Source organism: Conger conger, chromosome 12 (genome assembly GCF_963514075.1).
Source record: "Conger conger chromosome 12, fConCon1.1, whole genome shotgun sequence".
Taxonomy (NCBI): Eukaryota; Metazoa; Chordata; class Actinopteri; order Anguilliformes; family Congridae; genus Conger; species Conger conger.
In genome coordinates this window covers 27,300,111-27,312,787 of record NC_083771.1, presented here as the reverse complement: position 1 = coordinate 27,312,787, position 12,677 = coordinate 27,300,111, and the positions used below count along the sequence as shown (strand labels likewise).

At 45.7% G+C, this 12,677-nt stretch overlaps 2 protein-coding genes across 2 annotated transcripts in view; both read left to right on the top strand.

Annotated features, from left to right (window-relative positions):
• tnks1bp1 (tankyrase 1 binding protein 1) overlaps positions 1 to 5,011 on the top strand; it is a 29,493-nt gene extending 24,482 nt beyond the window's left edge. The window contains exons 9-11 of the mRNA XM_061263766.1: positions 1,582 to 1,769; positions 2,799 to 2,890; positions 3,911 to 5,011. Coding sequence (XP_061119750.1) covers positions 1,582 to 1,769; positions 2,799 to 2,874 — 264 coding nt within the window. The 3' untranslated portion in view covers positions 2,875 to 2,890; positions 3,911 to 5,011. The remainder of the gene's footprint in view (positions 1 to 1,581; positions 1,770 to 2,798; positions 2,891 to 3,910) is intronic.
• Positions 5,012 to 5,786: 775 nt separating this feature from the next.
• On the top strand, positions 5,787 to 11,031 carry crybb3 (crystallin, beta B3). Its single transcript, XM_061263507.1, has 6 exons — positions 5,787 to 5,996; positions 8,347 to 8,437; positions 9,103 to 9,221; positions 9,654 to 9,786; positions 10,296 to 10,438; positions 10,806 to 11,031. Exons 2-6 carry the CDS (start codon positions 8,363 to 8,365, stop codon positions 11,029 to 11,031), a joined length of 696 nt encoding a protein of 231 aa, XP_061119491.1. The 5' UTR covers positions 5,787 to 5,996; positions 8,347 to 8,362.
• The last annotated feature ends 1,646 nt before the right edge of the window (positions 11,032 to 12,677 follow it).

The window sequence follows — 12,677 nt, the reverse complement described above, 5'->3', positions numbered from 1 at the left end:
ATTGACCACTCCAAACTCAAAAGGGAGAAAGCGTAATAGAATGCAATCAGAAGGAAGTGCCTAATGAAATACGGCTTTTTCTTGCTTAACTGCCGGGGGCCCATGTTTGGCAGTACTGATGTAGCAGATCAAAGTCCTGTGCTTCAATTGAACCAAACCAATCAGCCATCTTGAACTTTGTATTGTTCAGAGTAATACCAGTGGCTTCAGACTGTTGCAGCAATTTCTGTGTTTTCATGCATATTTTTCCTATTTGTAATTGTAATTATTCCAATGAATGATTCCAAATGGACTGTTTACATGAATGCTGAGTAGGTTTTCCACTTTTCCACCTTTTTCAAAGATGGATTTTTACTGAATCAGATACAGATCAGAGCAATCTCCCAAATCCCCTGTAAACTCAAACACGTCACTTACCCCACGGGAGAACACGTGCAGAATTGAAAATCCGAAATGAATCCAAACAGAATGTTATATGGCCATCATATCTCACAGATTATCAATGACTTGCACCTCCCCTTTCAACCCGAAGGAAATTTCAGTTGGAATGGAGCAGTTTATTCTGAGTGTTTACGTAAGACATTTATATTACAATTATGCTATTATTCTGATTATTATGACGCTCCATGTAACATACCTACTGTTGCCAGGTCACTGATGTAAGTGTTGGAGCTGGACCCAAACTAGAGTACTGCTTCACTCTGAGCCCATGAGAGATGTTATGTTCTTGGCAATGTAGAAAACATTCATTTCCTGTATGCACAGATTTCATGATGCCAAATACTTGACCTCATACCTCTCTTTCCCAATCTCCCTCTCTCTCTCTCCCTCACTCCCTATCTCTCCCAATCTCTCTCTCTCCATATCACTCCCTCTCTCCCTCTCTCTCCCTCCCTATCTCTCTCCCAATCTCTCTCTCCATATCTCTCCCTTTCTCCCTCTCTCTCCCTCACTCCCTATCTCTCTCCCAATGTCTCTCTCTCCATATCTCTCCCTCTCTCTCTCCTTCCCTATCTCTCTCCCAATCTCTCTCTCTCTCTCTCCATATATCTCCCTCTCGCCCTCTCTCTCTCCCTCCCTATCTCTCTCCCAATCTATCTCTCTCCATATCTCTCCCTTTCTCCCTCTCTCTCTTCCTCACTCCCTATCTCTCTCCCAATGTCTCTCTCTCCATATCTCTCCCTCTCTCTTTCCCTCACTCCCTATCTCTCTCCCTATCTCTCTTCCCCCTCTCCCTCCCCCTCCCCTATCTCTCTCTCCTTCTCTCTCCATCTCTCTCTCCATCTCCTTCTCTCCCACTATCTCTCACTCTCTCCCACTCTCTCCCTCTCTCTCCCTCTCTCTCCCTCTCTCCCTCTCTCTCTCTCTCTCTCTCTCTCCCTCCCTCCCTCCCTCTCTCTCTCTCTCTCCCTCCCTCCCTCTCTCTCTCTCTGTCTCCCTCTCTCTCCCTCTCTCTCTCTCTCTCCCTCCCTCCCTCCCTCCCTCTCTCCGTCCCTCTCTCTCTCCCTCCCTCCCTCCCTCCCTCTCTCCGTCCCTCTCTCCCTCCCTCCCTCTCTCTCCCTCCCTCTCTCCCTCTAACAGGCCGTACTGCAGAAGCGAGGGGGGGATTCTGATGGACGGGCGAGCAGCCCCGGTGCGTCTCCACTGGATGTTTTGCGTCGCGCTCCACAGCTGCCCCAGCCTCCCTCCCCTCAGCGCTCCCGCCCTGCCAAATCACCCCTTCCAGGAGCATCCAGGGTGCTGCCCCCTGCTGCTGGGGCAGAGGACAGGCAAGTAAAGGCTGACAGCACATCACAACACATTACCACACATCACCACACATCTCCGCACATCACAACACATCACCACACATCACCACACATCACCACACATCACAACACATCACCACACATCACAACACATCACCACACATCACCACACATCACAACACATCACCACACATCACCACACATCACCACACATCACAACACATCACCACACATCACAACACATCACCACACATCACCACACATCACCACACATCACCACACATCACAACACATCACCACACATCACAACACATCACCACACATCACCACACATCACCACACATCACCGCACATCACCACACATCACTAAAACACACAATACCACACATCACTAAAACACACAATACCACACATCACTAAAACACACAATACCACACATTACTAAAACACACAATACACACATTACCACACATCAGTAAAACACACAATACCACATGCATCACGTGTACCCGCTTCACCGCAGGTAGTACATGATCATGAAACCAGTCCACATGACAAGACTTTCAAAAACTGACAACGACCATTTTTCTTTTTCTTGACAAATATATTTATTTTCTTCATGGCCATTTCATGTTATTAATATTACTGAACTGTTCGCAGTGTAGTTACTCACCCCCCTTCAGGTAATTACATGGTTATTAACACCATTTAGGGCAACTACGTAGTTATTGATACCCTTTATGGTAATTACATAATTATTAACACCCTGAAAGGCAATTACAATTACAGGCGGCCTGTAGCGTAGTGGTTAAGGTACATGACTGAGACACTTTCGATCCCCAGTGTAGCCACAATAAGATGCACAGCTGTTCGGCCCTTGAGCAAGGCCCTAAACCCTCCATTACTCCAGGGGAGGATTGTCTCCTGCTTAGTCTAATCAACTGTACATCACTCTCGATAACAGCATCTGCCAAATGCCATTTATGTAATGTAATATACTAACACAATCACTACTACTATCATAATGGTGTAATTATTTACTCCTTTTAGGGGGGAGTCTGTGCCTTCCTGGCTTCAGGAGCTGAAGTCTAAGAAGCGGTTCACTCAGCCTGGAGCGGACACATAGACCCCAAGGGAAAGGGGTGAGTGCACTGCTCTCCTTTCTCTTCTTGGCCATCGCTCCTCTTCTCTCTGTCTCAGTTTCTTCTTTTACTCTTCTCTTTCTCAATATCTTGCCTTTTCTCTCTCTCTCTCCCCGTTTCTCTCCCCTCTGCTACTCTTTTGCCCATTTCCATCCCTCACCTCTGATATCATCTCACCTCTGACATCATCTCACCTCTGATATCACCTCACCTCTGACATCATCTCACCTCTGATATCACCTCACCTCTGATATCACCTCACCTCTGATATCATCTCACCTCTGACATCATCTCACCTCTGATATCACCTCACCTCTGATATCATCTCACCTCTGATATGATCTTGTTGGTTTGTTCACCGTGAGCTCCTTTTTGTAGAATGTGCTTTTTCTACAGAAAAAAGAAAAAAAAGAAAATGCCCTTAAAGGTACAATAGGTAATTTTGGACTTCTAACGGTCAAGAGAGGAATTGTAGCAACAAACACCTTCAAACCACAACACTGTTTATCCCTCCCCTTTCTCTGTAAACAGGCTGACATGCCTGTTTAAATGCCATTGGCTGTGGCATTTAGAACCAATTTTCAACCAATGCGAATTATACAGTCTTTTGGTACAGAGTGTCGGGTCATCAACTGTATATTTTGAAACATGAATTTCAGGACTATAAACACCAGCAGAGGAATGATAAGGAAGGGATTTACAATGGTCTTCTAACAATGTTTTAACGCAAAAATATTACCTATTGTGCCTTTAAGGGCAGATTGGAGCCCATTTGACTCAGCCCTCGAATAACCATAGCTTATTTTAGGGGTTAATTTAGTTTTTCTTGGTGGAGGGCTATTGCCTGTTCATTTGCTATCATTTCTTAACTCTTAAGATTTCTGTCTCACACCCAATTTAGATGTGTGCTAGATGTGTACTTTTTAAATCAATTCAATGAATGAATGGTTAGTAAACTGGTTATTTTCAGCTGCCATCGTTTTTTTTTGTGTTGTCACTCACTTTTATGTCATCTTACAGGTGTACAAGAGGAGGAAATGGCAGAAGCATTGAAATGAACAGAAAAACGCTTCAGAAAATCGTCTTTTTCTCTCTAATTCCATATTTTTTCCATGAATCTTGCTTGTGAATCTCACGGCTGCAGTAAGATTAGATATAATCTTCTAATCCAGAAAGAGTGGAGAAAAGAGTCTTTTCTGCCAAACGAGTCTTTGCATACAGTCACTTTGCTCTCTATCTGCACAGAGGGGACGGAAGCCTAATGCTGTCCCTGCACTTGTAGCGCAAGCAGAAGGTTAGCCTGCCGGAACAAGCCCTTCTCAGCCTGTTGCACAACACGCTCAGGGGAGGAAGTTATTTTTTTAATGCTTTTTTTTTACTTGTAATTTTTTAAAGCAATTGATGCAGTTTGTCTCTGTCTGCCTGTTCGCTGTTTCCAAAAATCAGTTTCTCCCTTTTCCTTGTATTTTGTCTTATTATGTTTTCTTTGTTGAACTGGCTCTTAGCCCAGCAACGAGTTTACGGCATCAACCCTCTCGAGGACAATACAATCAATGCACCCAGAGCCTTTGCCTTTGTCCCACGCTGCCCCTCCCAGGTCTGAATCGCTCCTGCCCTGTGTATTGTTGGGAGTACGAGGTGCTATGAAACTGCATATTGCACACAGTTATCTGTTTTTGTATGGCTGGGTCCTTTGGAATCAAAGTTTTTTTAATTAATTAATCTAATATTCCGAGATTGTGATTCTGATTGGCCCAGATGCCCTCTGACTCCACCCAGGACATGCTATCTTCAGTTGGTCTCATGGCTGGAACCGTCCAGCACGCAATGTGTGAACAGTGACTGCCCCCGATAGCAGACTCTGAATCTTCATCCTGCTTCGTAGTGATTCCTCCTGTAGGTGAATGAAAGGGAATGTTTTGTTTGATCTGTGTCTGGAGTCATCAGGCTGTTACCTGTATATTTGTGGGTGTGAGCATGTGTGTTTGAATGATGTCTTCTGTGAAATAATTATTTTATCAGGGCTTTTTTTGTTTTGTTTCTTTCTTAATTTCAACGAGAAGGCTGCAGGCTTGTATGAGGCCACTGTCAAAGTGGAAATAAAATTTGCTATGAAATGGATGGATGGCCTTTTGTGTCTTATCTCGAGTGGGTTCAACGGCACAAAAGTAGATTCACTGCAACAACAAAAAAAAAGATATGGGATGATTTTTGTATTTGTGTATGTTGAAATTCTTGAATTTCTGTATATGACCTCACTGCAGTATCCCTCTACACTTAGGATAAAGACTGGTTACATTCAGAAAAAAAACATGCCACTAGATTCTTTTATATTTCAATGCAATATTTCCCTCAGCATTTAGGAGTTCCCCCTGAAATAGTTCATCACCAGCCAATCAAAGGTGAAAAACGTGCGTTTAGACTTTTGCTATGTTACTTTGCAGCTGACGTTTTATGGCGGATTTGAGGTTGAGAAATGAGCTCACTGCTGGCTGGTTGTGCACTGCTACGTGAGCCAAATTCCCAGCATTCAATTCCTCCAGCCTGTTTCACTGTCAAGAAGAATAAATCCTGTGAAGGAGAAAACGGAGAACTGACATTAAGATGTTCTCTGTGTGCCATGTAACATCAAGGGACACAACAGCCCTTTTTAACCGTTCCTGATGTCTCGCCAATCTGCACGGGAGGAACCTAAATATGACAGACCCCAGGGTAGAGTCCTCGATCCTTCGTGGGCGCATTGTGCGTTTGGGCGGATGGGGTGTGGTCAGAGAGGGGGGGTCAGGGTGCCATTTTGTGCTGAGTCCGGCAGACTGCTGAACCCCCCTGGGCGATGGTGGGCTCGTGCCCAGACTGCGCTCTGGCAGTGTGGGCTGGCAGCCGAGCTTGGCGGGGCTTGGCGTGCCAGCTCCAGGGCTCTATTGAGAGGCAGTGTGACGGACACAATGCGAGCGACAGACCTGCTGTATCAACAGCTCGCCGTTTTCTGCTGCCCTCGCCAGAAATAAACCATAAATACCCCCCTGAGCCCCAGACTACCACCGCCACAAGACCCACACACACTCTGCCTGCACCAATACACCCCAGATACACCCACCAAAGCCAGGTAAGGACCAGGTAACATCCCAGCCTTCCTGTTCCTATGGGTGCTCTCTCTATCTGCTGTATGTGATTGCTCTTTCCATCTGCTCCTCTCTATGGCTGATTCTACCTCCTCTGTGGCTGCTCCTTGCACCTCCTCCTCTTTCTCCAGCTGTTCATTGCTAAACTCTGCCCCACCCCATGCCCTCCTGTCTGTCCTGTGTCGTTGTGTGTGAATGGCACTGCAATGCTATTGCCTGCCTGTCCCATTTCTTGTGGTTGCCATGGTTTCTCATGCTTGCCACAGTTTATTTTGGTTTGGTTTTTGTGGTGTATCGCCCAGTGAAGAGGTGCTCTTTGCCTGGCGAGCACAAAGTAAGATTAAAATGAGTGGGGAAGAATATTGGCATTGCACTACTTGTGAGCCTCTTGCATCAGAAATCACATGCTAGTACAGTAAGTATGCCAAAATAGTATGTGAACAAACCATAGTATACATCAACATGGGGGCGACATGGCTCAGGCAGTAAGAGCAGTCGTCTAGCAGTCGGAGGGTTGCTGGTTCGATCCCCCGCCCGGGCAGTGTCGAAGTGTCCCTGAGCAAGACACCTAACCCCCAAATGCTCCTGACGAGCTGGTCGGCGCCTTGCATGGCAGCCAATCGCCGTCGGCGTGTGAGTGTGTGTATAAATGGGTGAATGGAGAAGCATCAATTGTACAGCACTTTGGATAAAGGCGCTATATAAATGCCTGCCATTTACCATTTACATCAAATGGTATATGAAAGATGCCCAGGATTGTTCAGGCACAACTGAAACATGTTTAAAAAGCTGTTATTCTAAAGAGCCTCTGCTCAGGTGTAAATGACTGCATTCAGTGAAATGTGCAAATTATGGACACTTTTAGCCTTTTAAATAGTTTTATGTTTTCCTTATTTTCCTTATATCTCATCACCATAGCTGTCGTCAGCGCAAAAAATACTGAAACAAAGTGCCACATTTCAATGAGGAAGTAGCATGTGCAAAAAGCTATCCTACGTTTTACTAAGATAATTAAGTATGCTGAATGAGTATACATATATACAGTAGTATGTAGTATGCGATTTCAGATGCAGCCAATATTTAATTAGGGCAGAGGAGGCATGACAAGGGGGCCATTAATGAGGAAGGGCTGCTGAAATGTGTGCCACTGGTGCACATACTGCATTGGCTGATCCTAGATCTGCTGATTGACAGAGATTGGGATCAGTTGGATCAGAGATCCAGTCAGGGTTCAGTGCAGGCCTATAGGAGAGCCAGGAGAGTGAAGAACCCCCTGCTCCAAGTTACTGCCAAAACAGCTTTCTAGGAGATCTCCCGCAGATGAATCTTCTCCGGGCCATGATGTTATATTTACGTGCTGTCAAAAGCAATATAACATGGCAACCTTTAAGAGACTGTTGTGAGGCCTATTTATGTGTTGGAGTCATGTTATTCTGCAGGTTCATCAGGCCTGCAGTCTAGAATGCAAAGGCCTACAGCTGAAGTTCAAATTCAAAATGCTTTTTGGATATCTAATCATACAATCTAATATCAAATAATAACAAAGTTTCCCATCTTTTCGGTGTTGCTGAAGAATACTGAACTGTGGCCAGTTTCAGCGATGTCTCAATTATTTAGACCAGAGGTTTACGGTCTATGGCAATGAGGGTGGTGTCTGCTTCTGCTTTTCATACCAACTGCCGGCTTTAATTACTTAATTAGCCCTAACCTTATGCCATCTCAAATTTTAGCTACATTTAATGAAAAGCGCATGAATGACAGCCAAAATTTTTTCTTGTGTCCCAACATTAAAATGTTTTATTATGATCTAATCTACGAGTCAACCAGTGTTGGTGTTACAGCCAATTCTAGCTCATTTAGCCAGGGTAATTGGTGGAAACAAAAACCTGCATACACACCAGCCAGGACTGGAATTGCCCACCCCTATTTTAAAGGTACAATAGGTAAATGTTTAGGTTAAAATGTTGTTACAAGACCATTGTAAATCCCTTCCTATCATTGAAAAGGTCTCACTAACATATTGACTCACCCTCTGCCTGTGTTTATAGTCCTTAAATTTGGGTTTCAAAATTTGCAGTTGATGGGCTGGCTCTCTATACCAAAACGTTTTATAGCTGTACAAAAATTCAAGCTCATTGGTTGAAAATTAGTTCTAATTGCCGCAGCCAATTGTATTTCAGCGTCAGCGCATTCACAGAGAAGGGATGGGATGAACAGTATTGTGGTTTGAGCGTGTTTGTTGCTGCAATTCCTCTCTTGACCATTAGAATAGTGAATACGCTAATGATCCCAACGTCAAATATTCAAGCAGAGGCACCATGTCACCCTCCCCAGGACAAACGCAAGGGCAATGTCAGAACAGCAGGGGGCACCAGAGCAGCTGGCAGCAGGAAAAGGCCAGGGAGGGGTGGGTGGCACTTACAAGGTAACTATCTTCTCCTCCAATCATATCACACAAGCTATCCTCTCCACCAATCATATCACACAAGCTATCTTCTCCTCCAATCATATCACACAAGCCATCCTCTCCCAAAAATGTTATTCCAAAAGGTATACACTAAGCCACAGCTCAAGGACAGGTTTGCTTTATCAGTCCCATAGACCATCACCTTTAGTAGATGACAACACAGAATCAGCTTCAGTTTTCAGTTTTCATACATTTACAGAATTCTTCTGAAATACAGGACTGATTCAATGGCCTCTCTATAAAAGCATGGTTTCCTCTTCGCCATCGACCCTGAGTCTGTGGAGCGCAGATGCATGTTAATATTCTGCACACGCTTTCAGATACCAGTCAGAGATTCCAGTTCAGAGTCCCACACTGTCAGCTGGTTTAACATGTGTTTCAGCATGAATGACTAGCCAACATATCCTCACGCCTTGTTTTCAAACCCTAAAATAGAGATAGAAGCTGCAGACCCTCTGGACGTACCTTCTAGCCATCCTCCCCAGTTATGATGTCACACAAGTCATCCTCCTGACCAATGAAATAGTCATCCCTATCCTCCCCATTGAAGATTGATCACATTAGCTGCTCTCTCCACCAGTGATTTTGGCATTGGCACAGATTTAGCAGTGGTCTCCTTGCAGGTGGTGCTGTTCGAGTTTGAGAATTTCCAGGGCAGAAAGGTGGAGCTCTCTGCAGCATCCAAGGATGTGACGGAGAAAGGTCTGGAGAAAGTCGCCTCTGTGCTGGTGGAGTGTGGGCCGTGAGTACTGCTCTCTCTTTCTCCTGAGCTCCTCTTCCCTCCATCTCTTCCTCCTCCTCCCCCTCTTCCTCCTCCTCCCCCTCTTCTTCCTCCTCCTCCTCTTCCGTCCATCTTTACTTCTCTCTGTCTCCCCTTTTCTTCCACCTCCTGGACAAAAGTTGAGTCGTGCCACGCTTGCCTTTCTGTCTTCCCCGTTCCTGTTTGAATTATAAAGAAAATAGTTCATATTTTCTGGGAAGGAATGCGTGATTGAATGAAGTAACGCCTTAATGAACGAATCACAAATAAATCAGCAAAGATGAAAGTAATGAACATGTCAATGGCTGAATGTATGAATGGAATAATGAAATGCGAATGAAATGGGTAAATGGGTCAGTGATGTGAAGAGTTAATTACCCCACCACCCCCCCACCACCCCCTTCTTGCCCCCAGATGGGTTGGGTTTGCCCAGCAGGCCTTCAAAGGGGAACAGTTTGTTCTGGAGAAGGGCGAATATCCACGCTGGGCCACCTGGACCAACAGCCAGAACAACTACAGCCTGATGTCTCTACGTCCACTCAAAGTGGTATGCACTGACCGGCCCACTGGTGCACACGCAGACTGCATTACCCAGAACCTAACGGGTCCCTGGACTCAACTGGGGCAGTCACTTACAGACAGTCTGACCACAGCACTGACTGATTCCCTCACACCCAAGCAGGCCCCTTTTAAAGTGGTTTTTAAAATGAGATATTTCTCATTTTTTAATAAACAACAAAAGGGCTCTGTGCAAACATTCTTCACAAACAAGCTTGGCCTAACCGAATGGCGTAAAGCAAAGTGATATGTTCAGAGCAGGTTTCCTAGGAGAGGTATGGGGAATGCTGACATCTGCACATAAAGCAAGCACTACAACTGGGTTTATAGTGAAAAAACATGGCTCTTTCCGCTGTTAATTTTCTTATAAATCAGTACATTTCCCAGTCATAATTCACTAGCTTCGAAAAGCTGAGAGGATTTTTTGGATCGTCTAAATAAGCCTCCTTGGACAGAAATGCGTTTGTGACGTTCACGTGAGTTTGTCGCCCCCTGCAGGACAGTGCGGAACACAAGCTGCACTTGTTTGAGGCAGAGGGATTCGCGGGAAGGAAGATGGAGATTGTGGACGACGATGTGCCCAGCCTCTGGGCCCACGGCTTCCAGGACCGTGTCGGCAGCGTGAAGTCACTCAGCGGAACGTGAGTCCCCAAATTTGAATATTCTAGCTTCAGTGTTGGGAGACAGAACTTTCGACACCTTTCAATAACATAGAATACAAATAAGAACGAAAATGGAACAAAATATAATACTCAGTAAAATATGATACAGAGTACTGGTACAAATTATAGAAATTGAAAATGCTGTGCTAGAAGAAGAGCTTAAAACTTGTATCTGTACCCTTGCATCTGTTATTGCTTGCACCCTTGTTATTTTATCCAATAGTTCTGGAGCCTACTGTATATACTTATGTATTTGCTCTCTCCCTCTCCTTCTCTCTCTCTCTCTCCCTCCCTCTCTCTCTCCCGTCCCTCTCTCTCTCTCCCTCTCTCTCTCCCTCCCGTTTAGGTGGGTGGGATATGTGTACCCCGGCTATAGGGGGCACCAGTTCGTGTTTGAGAAGGGAGACTTCAAGCACTGCAACGACTGGGGCTCGGCGCGGCCGGAGATCCAGTCCGTGCGTCGCATCCGGGACATGCAGTGGCACACGAAGGGCTGCTTTCAGGCCGCCGCCCCCGCACCCACCCCCACACCCCCACCGCCCGCCCCGGCCACCGCCACCGGCTCCAGCTGAAGGAGGACAGCCGGCCCCGCCCCCAGGGCCACGCCCCGCCACGCCTCTCCCAGGGGAGTGAAGAAGCGGCGGGTTAGAAAGTGAGATCGGTGCTATCTGTGTCTCCGCTGGCAATAAAGATCTGGCTCTGAGTCAAACGGCTGTTGGTTTTTGAGTCTGGGATTGGAATGAGAGGGTTTGTGCTGGGTTGAATAGGGTTCGGGTCGGTTTTGGCAGGGTTGAGGTGGGGTTTGGGTCGGGTGAGGTCGGGGGCCTGACAATGAGACCGCACACTCCTCTTTCACCCCATGAACTCGAGGACCTCTCCTGCAGCTCCTTTTTTTAAATCTGTTTTTTTTTTAACACGTCCGGGGGACTGAGAGATCCAAGACATTGGCACCTCTCACCCTGCCATAAAAAGCCCTTTAGGCATGTGGGTCGGGCGAAAACATTTTTACACCTGCTTTCGCCCAGAAATACCGCATAATACTTTGCATGTCTTCCTGTCTCGATAACCGCCACAAACTCCTATAGGTTCCCCCAACTGTAGTCAAGTCTCTGTTGCCTCATCCCTATCTGTGACTTCCTATGGAACATGAGTCTGGTCTGGAGGTCTCATTACCACTATTCCGATCCGCCTGGCTGCCTGGCTGTTTGTCAGTCAGTCTGTCTATATATAAGATTTTTTTTTTCTATGTGGTGTCCTGTCTGAAATAACCCCAGCCATGGGCTGTATACAAAGGGAATGGAGTTACGTATGACCTTTAGGCTAGAAAAGATCATAAACGCTTGTTAAGGCAGACTGCTGTTTCCAGGAAATCTGCAATATTGCATATACATGATAAAAGACAGCTACTGTGATAGGAATGCATGAAGCACCCACACACGCACGCACGAACACATACACAGGCCCATCATACAAGGTGGTCATATCAAAGATTTGTAGACGTCCGTGTGCGCGCGTAATGGTTGTTTCTCCCATCACACTGCAACTATAGCCGAGAATACAATGTAGTCGCCATACGTAAGCGATGGTGAAAATTATTAATTAACAGCTCTGACATATAGTTGGAACCGAAATGAACTTGGCATATGCTGGCCCTAGGGACTGTAGACTTGTAGACACACGCACGGAAGAAACAGCCGCACGCAATATGATGTTAAGACACCCTACTTCTATACCCTACCTATTCGTATAGTCTATTTGTTTACTCCATACGCACACACAAATGTGCATTACAATAATGGTTAGCCCATATATACATTAAATGGTTCAGCAACAATATGTTCTCTCGTTTAAAGGGTCGATACGTGACGCGTTCTTTTTCTGTAGGCTAAGTGGCGATGGTACATACGTCTGTTTCTATTTTCAGGACGTAACTAATTCTAGGGTCTTACATATCGTTTCACCCAATAAATCACTAACGGCGACGCCGTTTCCAGTGGGGGAATGCACACTGTGATTTATACAATGTGTTTCCTCGTTTATTGAATGGCTGTGGAAAGTTGTGAATTAATTATGACTCACTTTAAGCGGCTAATTGTACAGTCGCTTTTATTGAAGTTTTAATGTAGCCTTCGCCCGCTGGAGGTCACTGTTTTATAAAGGCACTTTCTTCGGCACGAGAAAGCAAGGAAAAAAAGAACTCTGGGAGGCGAGCGGCGCG